This window comes from Garra rufa, chromosome 23 (assembly GCF_049309525.1).
Source record: "Garra rufa chromosome 23, GarRuf1.0, whole genome shotgun sequence".
Classification (NCBI taxonomy): domain Eukaryota; kingdom Metazoa; phylum Chordata; class Actinopteri; order Cypriniformes; family Cyprinidae; genus Garra; species Garra rufa.
In genome coordinates this window covers 13,720,245-13,747,189 of record NC_133383.1, presented here as the reverse complement: position 1 = coordinate 13,747,189, position 26,945 = coordinate 13,720,245, and the positions used below count along the sequence as shown (strand labels likewise).

General features: G+C 34.1%; 2 protein-coding genes across 3 annotated transcripts; both read left to right on the top strand.

Moving 5' to 3' along the window:
- Positions 1 to 131: 131 nt before the first annotated feature.
- tmem120aa (transmembrane protein 120Aa) lies at positions 132 to 6,429 on the top strand. Its single transcript, XM_073829706.1, has 12 exons — positions 132 to 302; positions 1,131 to 1,249; positions 1,330 to 1,446; positions 1,700 to 1,759; positions 2,786 to 2,881; positions 3,445 to 3,534; positions 3,899 to 3,964; positions 4,200 to 4,261; positions 4,353 to 4,445; positions 4,521 to 4,585; positions 4,941 to 5,009; positions 6,046 to 6,429. The coding sequence occupies exons 1-12, from the start codon at positions 225 to 227 to the stop codon at positions 6,154 to 6,156; spliced, it is 1,026 nt and encodes a 341-aa protein (XP_073685807.1). The 5' UTR covers positions 132 to 224; the 3' UTR covers positions 6,157 to 6,429.
- Positions 6,430 to 7,110: 681 nt separating this feature from the next.
- pora (P450 (cytochrome) oxidoreductase a) lies at positions 7,111 to 26,867 on the top strand. 2 transcript variants are annotated; one of them, XM_073829435.1, is made up of 16 exons: positions 7,111 to 7,181; positions 8,309 to 8,506; positions 13,893 to 13,941; positions 14,039 to 14,167; positions 14,287 to 14,436; positions 17,860 to 17,984; positions 18,067 to 18,156; positions 18,518 to 18,616; positions 18,849 to 18,965; positions 19,303 to 19,421; positions 19,531 to 19,712; positions 21,754 to 21,903; positions 21,984 to 22,251; positions 22,325 to 22,470; positions 24,529 to 24,614; positions 24,877 to 26,867. In XM_073829435.1, the coding sequence occupies exons 2-16, from the start codon at positions 8,337 to 8,339 to the stop codon at positions 25,019 to 25,021; spliced, it is 2,025 nt and encodes a 674-aa protein (XP_073685536.1). In that variant the 5' UTR covers positions 7,111 to 7,181; positions 8,309 to 8,336; the 3' UTR covers positions 25,022 to 26,867. The 2 variants fall into 2 exon arrangements, with proteins under 2 accessions (XP_073685536.1, XP_073685537.1); XM_073829436.1 differs by lacking the exons at positions 7,111 to 7,181; positions 8,309 to 8,506 and adding an exon at positions 11,682 to 11,891.
- Positions 26,868 to 26,945: the final 78 nt, after the last annotated feature.

Here is a 26,945-nt window from a genome sequence, read left to right as displayed (position 1 = left end):
CTTGTTTTGAAAGCTCTCATTGGTCAGATTCCAGGGAGGGGCGTCTCGTAATGCTCCGGGGTTCGTCTCTGATTGGCTACGCTTGTTGTGAAGCTGCGTTCATATGACAGACGTCTGTCAGAGATAGCGAGGCGCTCCGGCAACGGTAGAGTAGAACAGACCGTTATTCTCTTCACACTTATCAGGGAACACTAACGTTACTTCTTCAAATACACTCTCTGGAAATGTTATTTAACCCGACTGGTTTGAACGAATGTTTACAAGAATGGCAGGATCTGGAAAAAGACTATCAACAAGTTCAGGTGAGGAGTCTCCCTTTCTCCAGTGCTAAATCAGATAGCACGACAGCTCTGAACTATGAGATCTTACTTTTCTATCTTTAAATGTGTTCAAATACATCATGATTGTTTTTATTTACAATTATTTCGAAGTATCGCTATGAATAGCTAGTTGTATAGTTACGCTTCAGCTTTAAACACTAGCTGCTTAGCAATTTAATCCTTACCAACTCACAGTATAACAGTGGGACAATAAACCAAAGAGTATATTATAGCTCGCTATTATTAAATGGACCCTGGACCACAAAACCAGTAATAAGGGTCTTTTTTTTTTTAGATTGATGAAAGCTGAATAAATAAACCTTGTATTGATGTATGGTTTGTAATTATAAGACAATATTTGGCCGAGATTCAACTATATAAAAATCTGAAAACTGGGGGGTGCAAAAAGATCAAAATATTGAGAAAATCGCCTTTAAAGTTGTCCAAATGAAGTTCTTAGCAATGCATATTACTAACCAATAAGGTTTGATATATTTATAGTAGGACATTTACAAAATATCTTAATGGAACATGATCTTTACTGAATATTCTAATGATATTCTAATGAAAAAAAAAATATATTGTTGGCTATTGCTACAAATACTTAAGACTAGTTTTGAGGTCCAGGGTAACATTTGAGAGTCTAAAAATGTTGGTTAGTTCATACAGATGGTGAAATAAATAGTAATAATACATTTTCAGACATTTAAACTACCTTGTAAGACTTAAATACACCAAAAAGACTTTATCATGATATAGGTATATTCTTTGACCCGATACAAATTTTTAATGTCAGTATTTGTTGCACAGGAGACACATCGACTTTACAAACAAAAGCTGGAAGAGGTTTCGAAACTGCAGGACAGCTGTTCTTCATCTATTGCCAGGCAGAGGAAAAAGTTAAAGGATCTCAACGAATCCTTGCAGGAGTCAGTCATGAGTTATATGCTTTGGTTAAAAATAAATGTTGTTGATCCACACCTTGTATTCATGATTTTTTCTTTCGTAGATGCAGAACGGTATCGAATCCAAAAGATGTAAACAAAGTAGACGAGATCCAAGATTCTATAAAGGAAAGATCAGATGTCTTTTTTGAGATGGAGGCCTTCCTGCCAAAGAAAAATGAGTAATGCAAATGAGAGATGCCTAATGTCACCTTTGTCACACCCTCTTTTAAAATACACATTATCAGCATTTACTATTCAAAGCAGGTCTCTGTATTTGCCTGTTTCTATTTCAGTAGACTAAGGGTGTGGTATATATTTCAGTAATAATTGATAGTGGTGTGTGGATATGTAATTTACCTTGTTAAAGCACATACAATAATTCTTCAAGCACTTGATGCTAATATGAAATAATTTACCCTGTTCTTGCTTCAGGTTATACCTCAATCTTGTGCTTGGAAATGTCAACGTTACACTCCTCAACAAGCAGTCCAAGTAAGTACTTTGATTTCTGAAGTTCTCTATTTGATTAGAGGGGTCATGACGTGGATTTTTTTAATTATTTTAATATGTTTATTGAGGTTTCCTTATAATGTTAATAAAGGTAAATTTATTGCACAGATATATGGAAAAATTATTATTTTCAACCCTCATTCGGACCCTCTGTCTAAAATAACCTGTTTTAAGGGGTGGGACGTTTTGAAGGTTTGTCAGGAATCGGCCACTGTTATGATTGGCTAACGTCATTGCATAGGAAACAGTATCAACTCCTCCTTGCTGTTGCATTTGAGTGTTTTGAGAACATGATAAAAATAAAATGGTCATTTTCAGACAAAGCATTATGAAATAATTTACTTACCGTTTGTGATGCAGCTGCAGTCAGATCTAGTACCGCTTCATCTTTCAACAAATGTTTGTTTGCCTCATTTACAAAACAAAATGCTCCGAACAAACCTCAGACACGATCCAGGATGCTATTAAAAATAAACTATCCACTTGTTCCTTATGCTGGGATCTTTCTAATATCTGTACAACGACACGAACAAGCTGTTTAAACCAAACATGTCAGAGTGAACATTACTGAAGACAGATGCAAATCTGTATACTGTAACCAGTGTAGACAAGATAGCGGCAATGATTGTAATTTTTTAATGTATTGTTCTGGAGGTGGTGTTTGCACTTATACCACTGCGCCCGGGTGATGTCATCTCGCACCTTGGATTTAAAGAGACGTTTGTTATTACATAAATGTTTTTTATTATTGACAATGAGCACATTTTCAGTTATGAAACTTTATTAAGCATGTATTAAGCATACAAAGACCTCTTCTATGTTAAAAGATCAAGGGAAATGTGGTTTCTCATGTCATGGCCCCTTTAAAAGGTTCTAAGAAATTCTAACACCACAATAACTTGTGATCATCATCTTTAAACACTGTAGTGTCATAAAATCATGCAATTATGTTAGTGAGTCATGAGTCATGTGATTTATTTGACTTTTGCCTGTTTCTCCATTGTACAGGTTTGCCTATAAAGATGAGTATGAGAAGTTCAAACTATACTTGACTGTGCTGCTCTTGCTGTTCTCATTCACCTGTCGGTTTTTGGTCACCTACAGGTACATGTTTATTGCAACCAAATATGTGACCCTGGACCACAAAACCAGTCATAGGGGTCAGTTTTTTTAAATTGAGATGTATACAATCTGAAAGCTTTAATAAATAAATAAGCTTTTAATTAATGTATTGTTTGTTAGGATAGAACAACATTTGGCTGAGATACAACTATTTAAAAATCTAGAATCTGAGGGTGCAAAAAAATCAAAATATCGAGAAAAGCACTTTTAATGTTGTCCAAATTAATGCATATTACTAATCAAAAATTAAGTTTTAATATATTTACGGTAGGAAATTTACAAAATATCTTCATGGAACATATATATCCTAATAACTTTATATCCTAATAATTTATGGCAAAAAAAGCAAAATCTATGATTTTTAACATTACATTGTATTGTTAGCTATTGCTACAAATATACCTGTGCTACTTATGACTGGTTCTGTGGTCCAGGGACACATATGAAAATTTTTTGAGTTTAAAAGTGTAATTTGTAAATTTCTTGTAGAAACATTATCATTGACTATATTATTTTTTTGTCTTCCTTCCTCCCTGTTTCAACAGGGTTCTAGATGCACTTTTCAACTTCCTGTTGGTGTGGTATTATTGTACATTGACGATAAGAGAGAGCATCCTCATTAATAACGGCTCCAAGTAAGAATAATCATATGATTATACTCTAAAAAATAAAGGTTATTTCAAGTGTTTGTAATAAATGTAACACTGCCTTCCAATAAAGAATAAAGTTAGACTAAATAAAGAAAGAAAGATTTTCTGTTGGCATCTGTGGTTTCATGAACCTTAAAGATCCATTAAACCGTTTCACAATCCTCGCACTAAAGGTTTTTAAAAAATTCACTGGAAGTATTTTTGGGCAACACAGAATGGTTCAACAGCATCACTGCAAAAACCTCCTTTTGGAACCTTTATTGTTTAGAGTCTATGTACTTAATTCTTGACTTTTAAATCAGTACTACAGGCGATACGGTAACGTTTCAATATTTGGCTTGTGTTTCAGAATCAAGGGCTGGTGGGTGTTTCAACACTATGTCTCAACATTTCTCTCTGGAGTAATGCTGACCTGGTATGACAAACTTAACTCTTAAAGACTGTGAGATATTACAGCATTATATCTTTGAATCTTTGGTGCTTTAATATAGAGTATTTTAATATCTATTTGATTAATCAGATTCATTTAGTTTTGTTAATGCTTAAAATGAAATGTTTTGAGAATCAGTAGAACAGAATATGTGCGGAAAAGAGTGAGAGATAATCTGTGAATATCTGATGTACATCAACTGTTCATGTGTATCTCACAGGCCAGATGGTGAACTCTACCAGATGTTCAGAAATCAGTTTCTGTCCTACTCCATGTATATAAGTAAGAGCTGCTAACTTACAGTATTAGTAACACTTTAAATGCACTTATGATTAAATCATTGTTTATTTTTCATGTTTTGTTCTCCATTCAGATTTCGTACAGTTTCTCCAGTACTATTACCAGAGTGGCTGCTTATATAGACTCAGAGCTCTTGGAGAAAGACACAACATGGATCTCACAGTTGGTGGGTAGTGTGTTGTTTTCTTGTCTGTATATTTTCTTATCCAATAAGATGTGTTTTGACATGTGCTTTGTTCAGAGGGGTTTCAATCCTGGATGTGGAGAGGCCTGACCTTTCTTCTGCCTTTTCTGTTCTTGGGCCATGTAAGTTTGATACTGTGTTTGTTAATCTCATGATTTTGCAATAAGTGCAATAATCTTGCATGAGCAAACAGCTCACTTCCTGTTTTATGCCTATGTAGTCCTCGTGGTAAAAACTTCTTCTGGTGGCACAGAGGGCAATATGTCAATTTAAAGCTGTAATGTAGTTAGAGATGATATAACCACTATATTTACCTGTGCTTGAATGACAGTACCAGACAAAAGATAAGTTTGCTTAACATTGACATGTTGACATGGTTATTCAAAAAAGTTCTGATGTAATTCCATTGTTTATTATCCTGTGGTTTTAACCATCTTATATATATATATATATATATATATATGTATATATATCCAGTTTTTCCAGCTTTATAATGGAATTACACTCTTCCAAATGGCCCAGCTTCCAGAATGGAAAGAGTGGCAGGTCAGTTTTTCTAAATATCCATATCCTTGCGATATTATTCATACCCCTTCATTTTTTTTCACATTTTGTTATGTTGCTGCCTTATGTTAAACTACTTTAAATTACTTTTTCCCCACATCAATCTACACTCCCTACTCCATAATGGCAAAGCAAAAAATAGGTTTTTAATATTTGTGCAAATTTATAAAAAAAAAACAAAAAAGAAAAACTGAAAAGATCCCATTGCATAAGTATTCATACCCCTTTCTGGGACACTTGAAATTTAGCTCAGGAGCATTCATATTGCTTCTAGATGTTACTACACTTCGAGTGGAGTGTGGCAAATTCATTTGAATAAGTATGATTTAGAAAGGTACACACCTCTCAGAAGCAGGTCTAACAGCTGAAAATGCATATCAGAGCAAAAACCAAGTCCTGAGGTCAAGATAACTGCCGGTAGAGCTCAGTGACAGACTTGCGGTAAGGCAATGATCTAGGGAAGAGTTTGCTGCATTGAAGGTTCACAGAAGCATGTAGCCTCCATTATCCATAATGGAAGACGATTGGAACAACTAGGACTCTAGAAAATGTCTCCCAGCCCCCATCCAAGCTGACAGAGCTTGAGAGGTGAAAAGAATGGCAGATAATAGCCAAATGCAGATGTGCAAAGCTTGTCACATCATGCCCAAAAAGACTTGAGGCTGTAAAGGTGCTTCAACTATGTACTGAGTTAAGGGTATGAATACTTATGCAATGTACTTATTTCAGTGTTTTATTTTTAATAAATTTGTAAAATTTGCAAATCTGGTTTTTGCTTTGTCATTATTGTGGTGTATGGAGTGTAAATTGATGTGGGGAACAACTAATTTAAAGCAGTTTAACATCATGCTGCAACAAAACAAAATGTGAAAAAATTAAGGGGTGTGAATACTTTTGCAAGGCACTGTATTTACCGTAACTATTCAAGATGTGTATATTGTTTAACCCAGATGTACTAGTATAGTTTTTTGTGATTATCTTGCAATAATTTATAATTAAAATATTTTCTTTTTCTTAGGTTCTCATGTGCGGCTCTACTTTCCTTGTTTTGTTCATGGGAAATTTCTTCACCACTCTCGGTGTTGTTTATCACAAATACATGGATCAGGACAAAGCCAAAGCTTTATGAGTGACTGGCACAAAATGAGTGACTGGCACAAAAGCTGCCACACATTGCTGAACTCTTTATTAAAGCAATTGATGTTTCATATGATTCATATGAAACATGATTTCATATGTTTTTTTAAATGTCACTGTGTTAATATTTTGTTGCTTAAATATTTATTTGTCACAAAGCATAAGGGATGAAATGTTTTTCCCTAATTCTAAAATATTTAATATTTTGCTTAATTTTAATAAAGTGTCATGACGTTTTGCACACCATATGTCAAAGTCATGATATCAGAATATGATGATTTAACAGTGTGTTCATGTTTTCTTTTTACACATTTTTAAAACACCTCTGGCCTTTAAAGTTTATTTAGAATGGGCAAGTTAATGATTGTTCAAGAGAACACAAAAGACAGAAGCTAGAAGACAGTTATGGAAATCATTTGCTATCAGTGGCATTGTTCCACAAAGTCAACACATGACTTCACCATCATAGGACTATGACACGTTCATGTGAGAAAGAAGCATGTGCAGTCAGCCAAAGATTTGGATGAATTTTTCAATATTTTCAAGAATTGTTTGGGGAAGCTCTAGTCAAACAGAAATGGGAAATGAAAAAATCCCTTAGATGTTTTTAGCAGAACATTTGGATCAAGGACTTTACTATTGTAAAAGACTTGAGCTTGCATTTTAATCCAAATGTCAAACAAAAAGTAAAGAAATTACTTTACTGAGCTTTTAATTATGTTATTTTCTTATTTGAACTAAACTCATAAAGCATAGTTGCCAAATAACTTAGGATACGGACAATACGTCCTCAGTTCTAAGCGGGAAAAAATGGCGCAATGGACAAATACGATAGAATAAAACTAAAAACATTTTGAAAAACACGTTACAAAGAAAAAAGTACCATCTGTTCAAAGTTAGACTACTAATTTATACCTAGGGATACAATACGCGAGGGATATTTGAATTTGCGCCTGGCAACCCGGCGTTTCAATGTGACGTAAGCTTTGCTGTGTGCCTTGCTTCAGCTAACCGGAGGTATGTGTTTTTAGTGTATATTCTGTTGTGTAACTGTTGAATTATAATAATATCCTTTCCTATTAGTGCATTGCCAATCCTTTTGTTAAGTCCTAAACAAAAAGTGAACATACAGCCGTATGTCTGCCCTGACAAAAAGCACTATGGCGGTGATAGCATTGTACAGTGATAGTATCAGATGGTACACAATGTAACTTTGCTACGCGATACTAAATGATTAATATATTCACGTACCATGGACGTCAAAGCATTTAAACAACGCCATGTTAATAGCTAGAAAACATGTTAGTACTACAGTACTTCTGCTTTTTTAAGAGATAAGGGCTATTTTGTAACACGCCATAGCTGTTATCAAGATAAAAGTTTCTATGTAGGGAACTGATGTGGTGATAAATGAAATTCGTTAGAAATTGACGAAAGTCCTTCAAAGGAAAGGTTGTTTTGGAACTAGTCATCATTATGTAATTACATTGAGTGTTCAAAAGAGGGCACAACATGACAAAAAGTCACACATTTTATTGTTTGTCAGTGTATTTAGACGTAAGGTGTATATATGTGACCACAAAACCAGTCATAAGGGTCAACTTTTTGAAACTGAGAAACGCTGAATAAATAAGCTTTCCATTGATGTATGGTTTGTTGAGATAGGACAATATTTGGCCGAAATACAACTATTTGAAAATCTGAAATCAAAAAAAAAAAAAAATCAAAATACTGAGAAAATCGCCTTTAAAGTTGTCCAAATAAAGTTCTTAGCAATGCATATTACTAATCAAAAATTCAGTTTTGATATATTTATAGTAGGAAATTTACAAAATATCTTCATGGAACATGATTTTTACTTAATATCCTAATGATTTTTGGCATAAAAATCTATATTTTTAACCCATACAATGTATTTTTGGCTATTGCTACCTAAGACTGGTTTTGTGGTCCAGGGTCACGTTATGTCAACTACATGGCCAAACTATTCAAGTTAAATTGTAAAAAAAAAAAAAAAGTTTTAATCTATACCATCTATCAATACTGTCTGTCTATAGTATTTATCACAAAAATGATAAATTTGATTTAGATTTTAAATATGATTGTAGACTGATACTAATGATAAAATCAATCTGTTTTTGCAGACATATCTGCTTTCTGAATTCTGTGAAAATGGAGGACAGTGAATCCCAGCTGTCCTCGGATCAGGATCAGACTCCGGAGCCTCTTCTCAGCTCTCTGGACATCTTTCTCTTCTCTCTAATCGTAGGACTACTTATCTACTGGTTCTTCTTCCGAAAAAAGCCAGAGCCTGTTCTGGATATTAAGCCATTCAATGCACCGTAAGTGCTTGATTTGTAACTCCCTTTCCCCCTTCAATTGTCCTCAAGAGGGAAATATTACACCCACGCAAATTTTTCTGCATGACTGAAATGTTGATCAGAGCCTTGAAACGGTTTTGTGAAGCACAATATAACTGTGTTTCAACTGTGTTCCACCCCACAAAAGTGTAAATGCAAATGATAAAGTTACAAAATGAGCTTATGCATTACAGTCCATGGCAGAAACTGTTACAGGGCTTCAATTTGTGATAATATTTTTGTTGGACGGCCCGTTTATAGTTTTTCTCCCCGTAGACCTTTGGCCTTGTTTGAACAAAGTGTTGTTTCTGGTTGATTCTGCACCATGGCTCGTTCCTAAAGCACATTGTGGTTCACTTGGTCATGGGTTCCAACATTGCGAAGTGTTGACATCATGGGATTGAGAGAATGTGCGTGCATTACATTCTGTCTCAGTGTTATGGTCTGTAGCAGCTGAGACACAGTTCATATACACAGTGGTTATGTGTCATTGTGAATGCTAACAGCTACTTCTTTGTTCACAAATTTTCATACATGTCAAGTCGGGAAAAGTGAATTTCCTGTTTGGTTTTTACAGCGCTGTACAGACACGCCGATGACTTACTTAGTGATATCAAACATTAAACTGAGCTGTGTAATAAACAGAAGGGTTATATGCAGTTGAAAATGAGCACTGTTTGTTCAGGTGGAGTCACAGGATGTTACTGTTCCTGAATGCTCCTTATAATCCTAGTCAGTTGTCATGTTGTGTGTTAAACTTGTGACCTATTACCCTTGAAAACAATGAAAGGCCTGATGACTTTAGCGTTAAGGTACCATTAAAAAAATGTCATACCAAACCTGTAAGACCTTCGTTCTTCTTCAGAACACAAATTAAGAATTTTTTAATTAAATCCAAAAGCTTTCCCACCCTGCATAGACACCACTGCAATGCACTGCAGTGGTTTAACTGTAATTTTATGAAGCTACAAAAATACTTTTTGTGCACAAAGAAAACATAAATAACGACTTTATTCAACAATTTGTTCTCTTCCATGTAGACCGTGTCAGTCTTCAACATATGTATATTTTCTTTGCTCATAAAATGTATTTATACCCTTTAATTTTTTTTCATGTTTTATATAGCTGTCTTATGTTTAAATGATTTTTTCCCCACATCAATCTACACTCCATGCACCATAATATCAAAGCAAAACTGAATTGTCACAACTTCGTGATTTAAAAAAAAAAATAATTAAAAACTGAAATGAGTACATTGCATAAGTATTCATACCCTTAACTCAATACTTAGCTGAATCTTTACAGCCTCAAGTCTTTTTAGGTATGATGCAGCAAGATCTGCACATCAACATTTGCAGATTATCTGACATTCTTCGGCTCACCTCTTCGCCTCTCAAGCTCTGTCAGCTTGGATGTGTTCTGGCAGACATTTTCAGGTTTCTCCAGAAATGTTTGATTGGGTTCAAGCCCAGGCTGTGGCTGGGCCACACAAGAACATTCACAGAGTTGTCTATAAGCCACTCTTACTGTGTGCTAAGTGTCATTCCTTCCTGTTGGAAGGTGATCCTTCTGCCCAGTCTGATATTCTGAATGCTCTGGACTGGGTTTTCATTAAGGCTATCTCAATATTTTGGTGCGTTGATGAGCTTCTACTCTGATGAGTCTCTTTACATGCTTCTGTGATCCTTCAATTCAGCAGAATTTTTTTCTGAACTCTTCCCCAGATGTGTGGCTTGATGCAGTTCTGTCTCTGAGCTGTACAGCTGTAAGATCTTTTATTAGGATGTGTGTGCCTTTCCAAATCATACCAGTTCAACTGAATTTGCCACAGATTAGCTTCACTGTAAGCAATGTGAATGCTCTTGAGTCAAATTTTAACTCTCCCAGATAAGGGTATGAATACTTACGCAATGCAGTCATTTAAGTTTTTTTTTTATAAATTTGTAAAGATGTTAAGATGTTGCTTTTTGCTTTGCCATTATGGTGTATGAAGTCTAGATTGATGTTGGAAAAAAGTAATTTAAAGCAGTTTAACATAAGGCAGCAACATAACAAAATGTGAAAAAAGACGGATATGAATACTTTCGCAAGGCACTGTAGCTTAATAAAATAACATTTAAACAACTGATATTTATCTATGTCCACACTTCCTTTGTGGGCCTTGAATGTGGTAGTTGAGTTACTGTCAATGCAGGGTCAAAAAGCTCTTTGATTTCATCAAAATGTACAAATGTATTTATCAAAGAATCCCATGTTTTAAAACAACATAGATAATTCTAATAATAAATCAGCATATTAGAATGAGTTCAGAAGGATCACGTGGCACTGAAAACGTCAGCTTTGCATCCTAGGAATAAATTCCATTTTAAAATGGAATGACAGGGAAAACACTTGTTTTAAATTGTAATAATATTTCACAGTAGTATTACTGTTTCACTGTGTTTTTGATCAAATAAATGCAGACTTGGTGAACATTACAGACTTTCAGAAAGGTACGTTTTGAACGGAAGTGTGCACAGCTTCTCCTGACATAAATCACTTTTCAATATTTTATTTGTGTTTTTTGAAAAAGAAATACAAAAACAGCAATACATAAAGAACAGATAAGCAAACAGGCGGAAATGATGTGTAGTGTTGTGATATCTGTAGTGTCAGGAAGACATGTTCAGCGAGCAGGAAAGGATAACCTTTTCCAATTCTCTCCGCTTCCTGGTTCACATTACTCACATTGAAGGATCGCGGCCAGTCCAAGCCATCCTGCCAAAGTCTTGAACAACTCCACAAGTCTTTCTTCTTTACTTGTTTTAATCAAATGCATTTCTGATGTGGTGTCTGCAGTAAAACGCATTGCAAAAAAAGAAAAACTGAATTAAATCCAGAAATTTAGATTGGCTTTTGTTTTAGTGCTCTTTAGTATTTTCTCAGACTGGGAGAAGGAGGGAATGAACTCCTCGTGTTTGTGTTGGCAAGAGCATTGAAGTTTTTATGCATGTTTATCTGCGTGTGTGCATTTAGGATTACGGTTTAGTAACAGCATTGTGCAGCAGAGATCCATGGGAAATGTTGTATATTCCTGTTGCTTTGCAACCGCTGTGCTCTGGCCAGATGGCAGGAGAGAGAGAGAGAGAGAGACCGTCTCAGATCCTTGCCTTCCTCACACCCCCTTTTCCTGCGCTGAAGAGCGATGTGTTTTTTACGGAGCCTCCTAATGAACTTTTACGCAAGCCAAAGGACTTTCTGAGGGCTTGAGTTGAACCTCTTAGAGACTAAAGTGCTCTGTATGCTGGACCCTAAAGGACAGGGTCTTTTCCCCAGTCATGGGATGCATGTTCTCTTTGCCTCAGGACAGACTGGCCGCTGCAGAGAGGTTAGTCCGGGACAGATAGATGTTTAACCGATGTTGCTTCTGTTGTGATAGATCTTTCAGGTGCTGTTTGTGAGTTTTGTGTAATAATTTTTTTGCGCTTAGGGAATGCTTATAGTGCAACACACTGTTCTTGGTATGACTGTTTTGTGGAATGCTGCATGGATTCTCTATGAGAAGTATGTAGGGGGAGTAATCCGTTGTTTTGCATTGTGAAGTTCTGCCAGTGCAATGATGGTTGTGTTTATTCATTTCATAGTTTGATTCTATACATTATATACCCTAAACCTGAACTCTACAAAGTCAAAAGTTTTGGACAAAGTTTGGACACTATTGTCGAAAAGTTCGGTATCTAGAAGATTTTTTTGAAGTTTTTGAAAGAACTCTCACTAGGGCTACATTAATTTGATTAAAAAATGCAGTAAAAAAATAATATTGTAAAATATTATTACAATATAAATTAGCAGTTTTCTATTTTTTGTATATTTATTCCTGTGATGCAAAGCTGAATTTTCAGCATGATTACTTCAGTTTTTATTGTTATAATTCCTTCAGAAATCATTCTAATATACTGATTTGCGGCATTTTTATATTTTTTATCAGTGTTAAAAAGAGTTGTGCTGCTTAATATTTTCATGAACACTATAATACGTTTTTACAGTTTTTTTAATGAGTAGAATGTTAAAAAACACCTTGTCTTTACTGTTTTATTTAAAAAATTAAAGCATTTAATGTTTTAATTTCTGTTGACTCAACTATTGAACAATATTCAAATTCATAATTTATTAAAATTATTTTTGTTTTTTTATGCTCATGAAGACTTTGTTTATTTGATCAAAAATACAGAAAAAATGTGATACTGTGAAATATTATTACGACGTAAAATAATGTTTTTCTATTTTTAATATATAATAAATATATATATAAATTTAATAAAAATATATACATATATTTCTTTGATCAAAGCTGAATTTTCAGCATCACTACTACAGTCTTAAGTTTCACACGATCCTTCAAAAATCATTTTAATATGCTGTTTTATTAAAACAGTTGTGCTGCTAAAAATATTTTGGAACCTGTGATACTGTTTTTCAGAATTCTTTGATGAATAAAAAGTTAAAAGAACATCATCTATTTAAAAAAGAAATATTTTGTAACAATATACACTACTGTTCAAAAGTTTCTTTTTTGGAAGAAATTAATACTTTCATTCATTAAGGATGTGATAAAAAGTGATAGGAAAGACTTTTGAATAAATCTGTTCTTTTTACAAATGTGTTTATCAAAGAATCCCAGGTTTTAAAACAACAGATAATTCTAATACTAAATCAGCCTATTAGAATGATTTCTGAAGGATTATGTGACACTGAAGACTGGAGTAATGGCTAATGGAAATTCAGCTTTGCAACACAGAAATGAATCATATTTTAAAGTATATTAATATAGAAACCATTATTTTATATTATTATAACATTTCGCAATATTAATGTTTTTTTTCTGTATTTTTAATTAAATAAATGCAGCTTTGATGAGCATTAGAGACTTATTTAAAAACATTACAAGCCTTACTGATCCCAAACTTTTGAATGGCAGTGTATATTAGTATAAAAATGAATTGTGCTTATGTGTGACTTTTTTCCCCCCTTAATTTTACAAATGAACATTTAAAAAAAGAGTAGAAACTAAGATTGTTGTACCAAACTTACAATGTTTAAGAACGTTTTTTGCGCTGGCAGGCTACCTTCTGTTCTTCATTGTTGAATTAACATGAAAGTTTGTGGTTTTCATTAGTTGAACAATGACTGAAAGCAGACGTGGTCTAATGCGGTGGTGCTCTCAGAGGGGTGTGAACTTCAGGAAGTTCTCCTGTGTGGAAAAGGCAGAGAAATGAATGGCTCAATCCCCTATTCATTGCCGAAAGAATTGGTCTGGCATGCCTTTCAGCCTTTTCACATGTGTGTTCTTTCTCTCTTTTTTCTTGTTTTCTTCTTTTTCCCTGTATAGACCACCACCTATAACTGAGAGCAGCTTTATTGAGAAAATGAAGAAAACGGTGAGATCACATACTAATTTCGTAAAAAATTTCACCACCTTGAACAATGAAATAAAAAAGTTCCATTGTGTTTGATTTCTACATCTTCCCATTCTAGAACCGAAACATTGTGGTGTTTTACGGGTCCCAAACAGGGACTGGTGAGGAATTCGCTAACCGACTGGCAAAAGATGCCCATCGCTACGGCATGAAAGGCATGGCCGCTGATCCAGAGGAGTATGACATGGTACGTTGACCAGTATTGATTCCAGTTTAATGCACACTATTAAAAATCAATCAATCAAGAATAGAACTGAATAGTTTTCAACTCTTTTGACTTTTGTCATTATAATCTCCCATTCGCAGTCCGAGCTGTCTAGACTGAAAGAGATTCCTAATTCCATGGCTGTGTTCTGCATGGCAACCTATGGAGAAGGAGACCCCACAGACAATGCTCAGGAGTTCTATGATTGGTTGCAAGGAGCTGATGACGATCTAGAAGGAGTCAATTTTGCTGTGAGTAACAATCCAGCATCAGAAAAGTGCTAGAAATCTAAAGCTAAATCGAATTCATTTCCGTGGTGAGTAAACTCAGCTCAAGAGATTCCATCTATGGGCACCCTCAAAAATTCCTGGTCTTTTTATAGAGTGGTACCTATTTCCTGGGCAGTCGGTGAAGCTCTTAACAAGCCTGAGCCCGAGGCTGTCCCGTAGTTAAGGGGCCCATGGAATCCTCATCAGTTCTCTCTCACCAAATGGAAACATCTGGCCCAGCCAAACAAAGCTAGAGCTCCATCCCAGCGGAACCTCTCTCTTAGCGGGACTCTTTCAGATGGAACCGGATCACTGGGTCTTCTATTACTTTGATTCTAGAGACATGGGTGTCCAAGCTACGCTTAAGTTGGACCTGTATTCTGGATGAAAGCCTTGTGGTTTCAGTCTAGCGTTCTCAGATGCTTTTATGTGGTTGGGGTGGGACAGCGTGATAAAACATGTGGTTGGAAACATCACTGCAGTACGTCTACAGTGTTATATGATTGTGGGACTGATAGATAGGCAGAGGAGGTTAAAAGAAGCAAAGAATTCATAATTCTTTAGCATTTTAGTCTAATGCATTGAAGTGAGTTGTAATCATAAAGAAGTCATTCTCCAGAAGTCATAATTTAGGTTTTGTTTCCATTTCCATTTGGCAACTCGTATCTCAGTGAGATCTTTTTAAACTGGAGAGAAAGTTTTGAACGTTTGCGTAAAACCTTATATTTTTTTACTGTAATTTGTAGTAGGAAACCCATGAAAGATTTATGTTTTTTTAAAAATCCACATTGTTCTATACATATTTTGGATTATGGGAGCACCATTATTTCAATGACGTAAAATGGATGCACTTGGTGAGCTACTGACACTACCTGTTGCTATTTTTACCACAACATAACTGTTGCGATGACCACAGCTACTGAAAGACTTTACAGGTGGTTTTCAGCGTTTTCAGCATCACTACTACAGTCTTAAGTTTCACACGATCCTTCAAAAATCATTTTAATATGCTGTTTTATTGTCAGTGCTGGAAACAGTTGTGCTGCTAAAAATATTTTGGAACCTGTGATACTGTTTTTCAGAATTCTTTGATGAATAAAAAGTTAAAAGAACATCATCTATTTAAAAAAGAAATATTTTGTAACAATATACACTACTGTTCAAAAGTTTCTTTTTTGGAAGAAATTAATACTTTCATTCATTAAGGATGTGTTAAATTGATAAAAAGTGATAGGAAAGACTTTTGAATAAATCTGTTCTTTTTACAAATGTGTTTATCAAAGAATCCCAGGTTTTAAAACAACAGATAATTCTAATACTAAATCAGCCTATTAGAATGATTTCTGAAGGATTATGTGACACTGAAGACTGGAGTAATGGCTAATGGAAATTCAGCTTTGCAACACACAAATAAATCATATTTTAAAGTATATTAATATAGAAACCATTATTTTATATTATTATAACATTTCGCAATATTACTGTTTTTTTCTGTATTTTTAATTAAATAAATGCAGCCTTGATGAGCATAAGAGACTTATTTAAAAACATTACAAGCCTTACTGATCCCAAACTTTTGAATGGCAGTGTATATTAGTATAAAAATGAATTGTGCTTATGTGTGACTTTTTTTCCCCCTTAATTTTACAAATGAACATTTAAAAAAGAGTAGAAACTAAGATTGTTGTACCAAACTTACAATATTTTTACCACAACATAACTGTTGCGATGACCACAGCTACTGAAAGACTTTACAGGTGGTGATGGATATAAGCATAGGCTTAAACCAAATGCCGTTCCATCATTTTTTTTCCCCACAATGAGTCTAAATGCCCCTGGATATCGAGTGAAATCCACGCTGAGAAACTTCTTCAGTGGCTGTGGCTTTGTGACAAGCATCGGCATGTTTACATCCTGTCAGGATGGCATCTTCTTGTCTCTGCCGTTTGTGAGCTCTCTCAGTAGCTGTGGTCTAATAAAAGCCTCAAGGGCATTAGGGCTAAAGTGGAGAGAACAAAGACGCTGGTCTTTAGGAAGTTTTATTTGTTCATATGCATCTTCCTATTCTTTTCTCCGCTTCTTATCGCTAGGAAAGCAGTGAAGACTTGCATGGCTTCTCTTGATGCCCTTTCACTGAAAATTACAACCTAATGTGGCATCATATCAGTTGTGTTGTGGTAAAAATAGCAACAGGTAGCGCCAGTACGTCACTGAGTGCAACCATTTCATGTCATCAAAATGAAGGCGCCACTCATAGTCCAAAATATGTCTAAAATAATATGGATTTTTAAATAACATAAATCTTTCATGGGTTTTGTACTACATATGTCAGTAAGAAACATCATTTACATTATATTAAACCATACAAGTTTAATACACAGGGTTTCTTTAAAAAAAGGCAATTTTAATGTTTTTAGTTGATACTAACACTTTAAAGTATAGACCATATATTGGTTTGTAAACATTCGGGATGCGCGTGCATCATGGTTGCAGAAAACCTAGAGATATCCTTTACAGCTAGAGAATTAAACAAATACAGTACAAAATAGTTTGATTTACAAAGATTATAGATCATATTGATTAGATGTCATTTTCAAAATGTTCTCCACATATTGCAAGAGCCTGACACCCAGCGATAAGCCATGTTATTCAACGAAATTGACGTTAGTGGGATAGATCTGAAACAGGGATAATGTTTTTTTTTTTTGTGGCTGGTGGCAGAAAATTATGGTTTTCAAGTGCCAGTCTATAGAGCCATGGAATTGTTAAATTTGATTTTATATTTCAAAATTCTGGCTTTATTCTCACAATTCTGATATTATATCTCACAACTCTAATAAAGAAAAACAACTTGTCATTCTCTCTTTTCCCCTCGGCTCAGAATAGGAGTTTATATCCCACACTTCTGGCTTTTTTTCTCCTCAGAATTGACAAACTCACTATTTTTGAGTTAAATCGAGTTATAAAGTCTGAATTAGGAGAGATAAAATAAATAAATGTTATGTAAAATGTTAATAGTAATGGGTTTAAATAATATTTCATGCTGTAACTGTAGGGCTAAAACAATACGTCCCCTATAAACAGCATATGTGAATATTATGTAGACCTATTGTTTAAATCAAATGTATGCTTTAAAAGTAGAGTGTAGTATGTGGATAGTATGTCCATTTAAATGTCTGCGTGTAGCTTCAAATGGCATCTTTGATGACAGTATTCTACAAACGTTTTTTTGCATTTCGATTTTGACATTAAAAGGCACAAAAATATATATATTTTTCTCTTATTCCATGGATTTTACCCGTTTACCTCTGTTTACCAGAGTTTTCTGCAATGTTTTTCTGATGTAATTGTGATGTCTACTCCAAATTGGTCTGATTGACTCGTTTTCTGCACATTTTTCCTTAGGTGTTTGGTTTAGGAAATAAAACATATGAGCACTTCAACGCCATGGGCAAGTATACAGACAAGAGGATTGCTGAACTTGGGGGAAAAAGGGTCTTTGACCTGGGCCTCGGGGATGATGACTGCAAGTAAGTAAATAACGTGCATTTTGTCCTGTTTTAATTCACTTTCATTGCTTGTCCTGATTATTTAATCTGACATCATTTGTAGCTTGGAGGAGGATTTTATCTCTTGGAAGGAACAGTTCTGGCCTGCGGTCTGTGAGTTCTTTGGCGTGGAGGCCACAGGAGAAGACAGCAGGTATTATTTTTATTTCCTTTTTTTGTTCTTAATGTGATTGTCTTGTAATTTAGTCTGCAATATACAGTCTTGTATTGATAAGCATTAAATAGTAGAATTTAAAAGAGCAGACCAGCTGTGTGAGATTGTCTAGTTCAAATGTGATGTTTATTTGATGGGTATTTTGTGTCCGTACAACACATGCAGTGTCTCATCTCCATATTAGAGGAAGTAAATCTATTTATCATGTTCTCTTCCATAACAAAAACCTCCCCTGTCCTGCTTTGAATAGGTTTTTGCATCTTATTAAACATCATAGGTGTTTTGAATGCTTTAAATGCAGGCTTGGATGAGATCTCCAATCCTTTTTGTGTTCTTTCAGCATTCGGCAGTTTGAACTGGTGGTTCATAATGACATCAATATGAATCAAGTGTACACCGGAGAGATGGGGCGGCTCAAAAGCTTTCAGACACAGAAACCGTGAGTTCATCTCTTTCAACTACGTGATTGGTTGACACCGATCGGTATTTTAAAAGATCACTCTTGATCTGAGAGTACATTTTATGCTTCTATTGTTATTGTTTAAGTTTGTAAAATGACCTTTGGTTTTGCAAATAATTTCTATAGTCATTTCAATAGGTTTAAGTGATATATTGAAATGTTATACTACAGCGTTTATCTGATTGCTTTGTTATTTATTTGATTTGTGCAGACCGTTTGACTCAAAAAATCCTTTCCTTTCACCTGTGACTGTTAATCGTAAACTGAACAAAGGAGGAAACCGGCACCTGATGCACATCGAGTTAGATATCACTGACTCTAAAATCAGGTATGCGTAATAGACTTGTTTAGGTCAATCTTATGAAAATACTTCCAGGTCACAATTTACCCCAAAAGCAAAAAAGAAAAAGTATTTTGTAGAAAGAAAATTAAGCCTTTATCATGATTATTATTATTATTTTGTATTACATAAAGAGTATTAATACAGTTTATTATGTTATTATATAAAAATGATTTTATTATACTTTATATTAAATACAGTTTCTTTCCTCCTTTTGTTTTTAAGGTGTAATAAAGACATGCGCATGCAGACTATACATTGTAGGTTCACTATTGAGTATTTTTTAATGTTCACATATTGATCAGTTAATTACCAAACTTGGCAGATATGATGCTGGAGACCATGTTGCTGTTTACCCCACAAATGATGCAGCGGTGGTCAATAGACTAGGAGAGAGACTTGGAGTAGATCTTGATACTGTAATCTCTCTTAAAAATCTGGATGGTATGTACTAATATCTAAAATTCATATTGTATAATTAAACAGTCAGAATATGTTTTTATATATATTGTAACATACTATAGTTGCTAATAATGTTTTTTAAATTCCGCAGAGGAGTCTAATAAAAAGCACCCGTTCCCCTGTCCAACCACGTACCGCACGGCATTGACCCATTACCTTGACATCAACAGCACGCCTCGGACAAACGTGCTGTATGAACTCGCGCAGTACGCCTCTGATCCACAGGAACAGGAGAATATGCGCAAGATGGCGTCTGCTTCACCTGAAGGAAAGGTTAGGATCTTCTCGTAATCACTGACATGGAAGCCTGTTTCCGCCACTGAATAAAAAATAAAAAAAGGTAACTGCAACCTTTACCTCACAGTTCTGCTTAATAAAAACTCGCAATTCTGACATTTTTCTCAGGATTGTAACATAAATTCACAATTGCGTGTTATAACGTCAGAATTGAGAGAGATACATTTGGAATTCTAGGAAAAAAGTCAGAATTGTGAGTTTATGTCTTGCAAAGCTGACTTTATTTTTTTTAGAATTACAAGTTTATAGAATTGTGTAAGAGTTTATATAGAATTGCGTAATATAAACTCACAATACTGAGTTATAACGTCAGAATTGTGATATATAAACTTGCAATTCTGACTTTTTTCTCGCAATTCTGACTTTTTTCTCAGAACTGTGAAATATAAACTTGCAATTGTGTTATAAAGTCAGAATTGAGAGATATTCGCAATTCTGAGAAAAAAGTCAGAATTGTGTCTATATCTTGCAATACTGACTTTATTTCTCAGATTTGTGACTTTATTTCTCAGAATAGCAAGTTTATAGAATTACGTGGGAATTTATATAGAATTGTGTGATATAAACTCACAGTTGTGAGATATAAAGCCAGCATTGCATGATATAAACTTGCAACTGCGAGAAAAAAACTTGCAGAATGTCCAATTTTGAAAACATCAATCTCGCAATTCGCAGTACTAACTTTCTAACTTGCAACTGCGAGTTTATATCATGCAATTCTGAGAAATAAAGTCAAAATTTCCAAGATATAAACTCTCAATTCTGACTTTTTTTTCACAGATTTACAAATTTATATCCCTTATATCCCTTTATATTCCTTATATCCCTTTATATCTCACAGTTCTGAGAAAAAAAGTCTAAATTGCAAGATATAAACTTGCAATTGTGGAAAAAACTCTTACGCAGTTCTATGTACTTGCAATTCTGAAAAATAAAGTTGCAATTCAGACTCAGAATCAGAATTGCAAGATATAAACTCAGAATTCACATTTTTTTCTCAGTTCTGACTGTTCGGTAATTGCGAGTTTATATCTCACAGTTCTGAGAAAAATGTCAGAATTGTGAGATGTAAACTTGCAATTGCAAAAAAAGTCAGAACTGCAAGTAATTCTGACTATTTCTCACAATTGCAAGTTTATATCCTGCTATTCTGAACTTATAACTCGTGATTGTGAGTATCATACAATTCTATATAAACTCTCACACAATTCTATAAACTTGCTATTCTGAGGCATAGTCACAATTCTGAGAAATAAAGTCAGAATTGCAAGATATAGACTCACAACTTCGATTTTTTTCTCAGAATTGCAAATTTATGTCCCAATTTAGATGTCAGAATTTCTCAGAATTGTGTGATATTAACTCGCATTTGCAAGTTATAAAATCAGTATTGCGTGACAAAGTCAAATGCGAGAAAAAAACTCAGAATTGTGAGACTAATTTGTTTTCAGAATTGGAGATTCTGCAATTTTTTTCCCCCACAGTTGTGAGTTTATATCGTGCAATACTGGCTTTATAACTCACAATTGTGAGAGTTTATATCACATAATTCTATATAAATTCTCACACAATTTTATAAACGTGCTATTCTGAGAAATAAAGTCACAATTCTGAGAAATAGTCAGTATTGCAAGATATAGACACAATTCTGACTTTTTTTCTTAGAATTGCGAATATCTCTAAATTCTGAGATAAAAACACAATTACAAGTTTCACAGTTCTGAGAAAAATGTCAGAATTGCCAGTTTATACATTACAATTCTGACGTTATAACTCATTATTGTGAGTTTATATCACACAATTCTATATAAACACTTACAAAATTATATAAACTTGCATTCTGAGAAATAGTCAGCTTTGCAAAATATACACTCACAATTCTGACTTTTTTTGTAGAATTCCAAATTTATATCATTCAATTCTGACCCAGTGGCGGAAACAGGCTTCCATACTGACGTTATAGTAATCTATAGTAAACCTTGAACATTTTTATTCACCATCTGATTGGTCCTTTAAGGCTTTGTATCAAAGTTGGGTTTTGGATTCTGAGAGGAACATATTGGCTATTCTAGAAGATCTATCTTCACTGAACCCTCCTATTGACCACCTGTGTGAGCTCCTTCCTCGACTTCAGGCTCGATACTATTCCATCGCCTCCTCCAGCAAGGTAAAACCTGCGTTTTTCAAAATTATACCTTGAATTCAAAACTTTGAATTTGAGACAAACTTTGTTCACCCTCATTTCAGGTCCATTCAACCTCTATCCACATCTGTGCTGTGGTGATAGAATACACCACCAAGACAGGAAGAGTCTTCAAAGGTGTGGCCACCAACTGGCTTAAGAACAAAGACGTGACTGATAACGGCCACAAACACACCGTTCCCATGTATGTTAGGAGATCCCAATTCCGCCTGCCGTTCAAACCCAGTAACCCTATAATCATGATCGGGCCTGGCACTGGTATCGCCCCCTTCATGGGCTTCATCCAGGAGAGAGCTTGGCAGAAGGAACAAGGTTGAAGCTTGAAATTTGCTTTGACACTGTTTGTGTAGTATAATATAGTAAAGGTTTTTGCTCTCTGTTGCAGGGAAAGATGTTGGCGAGACTGTACTTTACTTTGGTTGTCGCCATAAGAATGAAGATTTCCTGTACCAGCAGGAACTGGAGGAGTTTGAGAGGGCAGGTGTGCTGACACAGCTTAACGTTGCTTTTTCTAGAGATCAGGAGCACAAGGTGAGTGACATAGGGATGCATTAAAATTAAAATTCTGGACAGAAGATACACTACAAGTCAAAAGTTTTTTTTAGAGATTAATGATTTTTAGAGTGTTTTACAGAATTCTCTTCTGGTCACCAAGCTATTATTTGATCCAAAATACAGCATGCATTTTTTTACTATTTAAAATAATTTTTCTATTTGAATATATTTTAAAATGTAATTTATTCCTGTGATCAAAGCTACATTCTCTGCATCATTACTCCAGTCTTCAGTGTCACATGATCCTTCAGAAATCATTATAATATGCTGATTTGCTGTTCAAAAAACATTTATTATTAATATTGTTATTATCATCAATATTTAAAACACTTGAGTACATTTTTTTCAAAGATCCACGATTAACATTTATCTGAAATAAATGGCTTTAGTAACTTTATACACTATACCATTCTCCCATGTTTGGGAAAAAGATTACAGAACTTACTTTTATTTTGCAAAGATGCTGTAAAATGATCAGAAGTGATGATAAAGACATTTATAATGTTACAAAAGATTTCCATTTCAAATAAATGATGTTCTTCTAAACTATCTATTCATAAAAGAAACCTGGAAAAATTCTGCTCAGCTGTTTTCAACATTATAAAAATAATAATAAATGTTTTTTGAGCAGCAAATCAGAATATTAGAATGATTTCTGAAGGATCATGTGACTGGAAAAATGATGCTGAAATTCAGCTTTGAAATTAAATTTTAAAATATATTTAAATAGAAACAGTTGTTTTAGCTGTTTCGAAAAACAGTTAACAAGAAAAACAAAATATAAATGAGATATAAATTAACAATTGTGAAAAAAGTCTTATTTATATCTTGCAATTCGGACTTTATTCTTCACATTTGCAAGTTTATATCCTGCTATTCTGACTTTATACTTATACTTGTGAGTTTCTATCACACAATTTTGAGAAAAGTCAAAATTGCAAGAAAAAAGTCAGAATTGTGAGAAATAAACTTGCAATTGCAAAAAAAGTCTGAATTGCAAGAAAAATGTCTGAATTGAGTTTGTATCAAGCCATTCTGTTTTTATTTTTCGCAATTACAAGTTTATTTCCCACTATTCTGACTTCATAATTCGCAATTGCAAAAAAGTCTGAATTATGAGTTTATATTTCACAATTCTGACTTTTTCGCAATTCCAAGTTTATATCCCGCCATTCTGACTTCATCACTAGCAATTGTGAGTTTATATTCTATCATGCTATTTTGAGAAAAAAATTCTAAATTGCAAGAAAAAAGTCAGAATTGTGAGTTTATATATATTTTTTGCAATTGCAAGTTTATTTCCCACTATTCTGACTTCATAATTAGCAATCACAAAAAAAGTATGAATTGCGAGATATAAACTTGCAATATATCCCACTATTCTGACTTGATAACCAGCAATTGTGAGTTTTTATCACACAATTCAGAGAAAAAATTGCAAAAAAGTCAGAATTATGAGTTTATATCTTGCAATTCTGACTTAATTTCTCACAATTCCATGTTTATTTCCAGCTATTCTGACTTTGTAACTAGCAATTCTGAGAAAAAATCCGAATTGCAAGAGATAAAGTCAGTTTATATCTTGCAATTCTGACTTTATTTTTCGCAAATTGCAAGTTTATATCCCGCTATTCTGACTTTCCATCATGCAATTCTAAGAGAAACTCAAAATTGCAAGTAAAAAGTCAGAATTGTTTGTTTATATCTCTATATTTTTCGCAATTGCAAGTTTATTTCCCACTAATCTGACAGAATAGCGCGTTTTTAAAATAATAGACTTTTTAAATACATTAAAATAAAAAGTTATTTTAAATTGTAGTAATTTCACAGTATTACAGGTTCTACCGTTAGTATGCCCTGCATACTATTCATTTTATTTTTTTCCCCGCACTTAATTCATCTTCCTAAACAACCAATATGACTGGTCTTCCATCGTTTTCAGCGGGATCAGAATAATCATTTCCACAATATTAAACATTTCCATCTTTAGTTTATAACTGAAAAGTAATTCGGTGCACTGTGCTGTTTTTACAGATCTATGTGCAACATCTTCTGAAGAAAAACAAGGAGCAGTTGTGGAAGCTCATTCATTCAAATAATGCCCATATCTATGTTTGTGGGTAAGAGCCAGAAGATCCTTCTACCACAGATGAATAACATTCTCATAAACACAACCCGCACTAGTAGTTAACTGGCAGCATTTCAGTGGAACAATAAAACAGCTTGAAATAATTACAGCCCTTCCATATAATTATATGATTTTGCTAGCATAAAGTGGTCAATACTGCCATTCACCAGTATCATATTGTCTTTAGAAACCACATCATCATTTCCAGCAGCATATTTGCTCGCGTATGTAATGAGAATTATGTGTCCTTGCAGAGATGCACGTAACATGGCTCGGGACGTGCACACGGCCTTCTATGAGATTGCGGAGGAGGTGGGCGGCCTGACGCACACTCAAGCTGTGGACTATTTCAAGAAGCTGATGACCAAGGGCCGTTACTCACAGGATGTTTGGAGCTAAGCTAACTGATAAACCAATGTTTGCCACAGTACCTCAAACCATCATTTCTCCAAAAGCTAGAGCTAAAACATTAATCATGCATTTGTCTGGACTGATATATTATGGTTATATAATAGTTTTGATGAAAGCTACTGCACTCCAACATCACACAAAAGCATGGTGAGTTTATGATATTCAACCTACTGCAATAGGAAACTGATTTGACTAAAATGAAACCGTAAGCTGCATTGGATGTTCATGTGTACGCAAATGGAGGACAAAGATGCAAAATGTTTTTTTTTTTTGAGTGAGGCCTTATAAAGAATATTCATCTAGAAATGTTGTCATACTCTTTCTATCGTTTTATTATGTGAAAAGACTGCAAAGTATCACTTCGTGACATACTGTAAAACTTTAGATTTTGTTTTTGTGATATTGTGTATCAAAACATCCTACAATGTGTTACAGGAATTAACATTTTAGGTCAGTCGTGGGTTTTTTGATCCTGTGAAGTTCGTTCGTTCTTATTTCTTGTTGTTTCAAAATGTTCTGCCACTTTTTTATGCATTATTTCACACTAACATTGAGTAGCAGTGAATGAGAAATTATGCAATCAACATGACTTGTGTTACATTCTATCTATTTCCATTTTTTTAAGTTTTAGCAAACTGGTCAAGTGTTAATGGTCACAGGAATATACACTACACAAAGGTTTTTAGACAGTAAGATATGTAATGTTTTTGTTTTTAATAAGTCTCTTCTGCTCACCAAGTCTGTATTTATTTGATCCAAAGAACAGCAACAACAGTACAATTCTGAAATATTTTTACTATTTAAAAAAAAAAAAATGTTTTCTATTTGAATATTTTTAAAGCTGAATTTTTGGCATCATTTCTCCAGTCACATGATCCTTTAGAAATCATTTTAATATTTTTATTTGCTGCTCAAAAAAACATTTATTATTATTATGTTGAAAACCGCTGAGTAAATTTTTTTAAGGTGTCTTTGATGAATAGAAAGTTCAGAAGAACAGCATTTATCTAAAACAGAAATCTTATGAAACATTATAAATGTCTTTATCATCACTTTTGATTAATTTAAAGCATCCTTGCTAAATAAAAGTATATAGTAGTGCATAATTTTACACAAGCTTTTTATTTCAGATAAATGCTGATGTTTGGATTTTTCTATTCATCAAAGAATCCTGCTAAAATTTACTCAACTGTTTTAACTATTGATAATAATAATAAATGTTTCATTAACAGAAAATCAGCATATTAGAATGATTTCTGAAGGATCATGTGACACTGAAGACTGGAGTAATGATGCTGAAAATAGCTTTGATCACAGGAATAAAATACATTTTAAAATCTATTCAAATAGAAAGCAGTTATTTTAAATAGTAAAAATATTTCACAATATTACAGCTTTTATTGCAGGCCTGGTGAGCAGAAGAAACCTCTTTAAAAAAAATCTTACTGTTCAAAAACTTTTGACTGGTAGTGTATTAAATATATGTATTTTCCTAACATTTTAAAAGGTGCATTGAAAACAGAAGATTTCAGAAAATGAGAGAAGATGTTCTCTCGTTTTCTTATGATTTTCTTGACTGGTATGCCTTTTCCACTGATTTCTACTTATGATTATAGAACTGACTCCTCAATTCATCCCCCTAGTGAGTCAAAGCTGCAACTGCATTAAAATGCCCAACACTGTGGTTTTAAAATGAGACGAGCTTGTATTTGCAAAATTTTAAAACTTAATCCATTAATAATGCTTGGGAAGAGAAATGTCATGTGATATCAGATGTTTTGTGCAACATTGTGATGCAATGTTTGACAATTAAAGAATATGGACAAACACTGTCTGGCCTCTTTGTGTGGGTCTGGCTTCCGGTTTAGCTGTACAAAACCGCTTGTTTTGCTTGATATTGTAATTGTAGTGC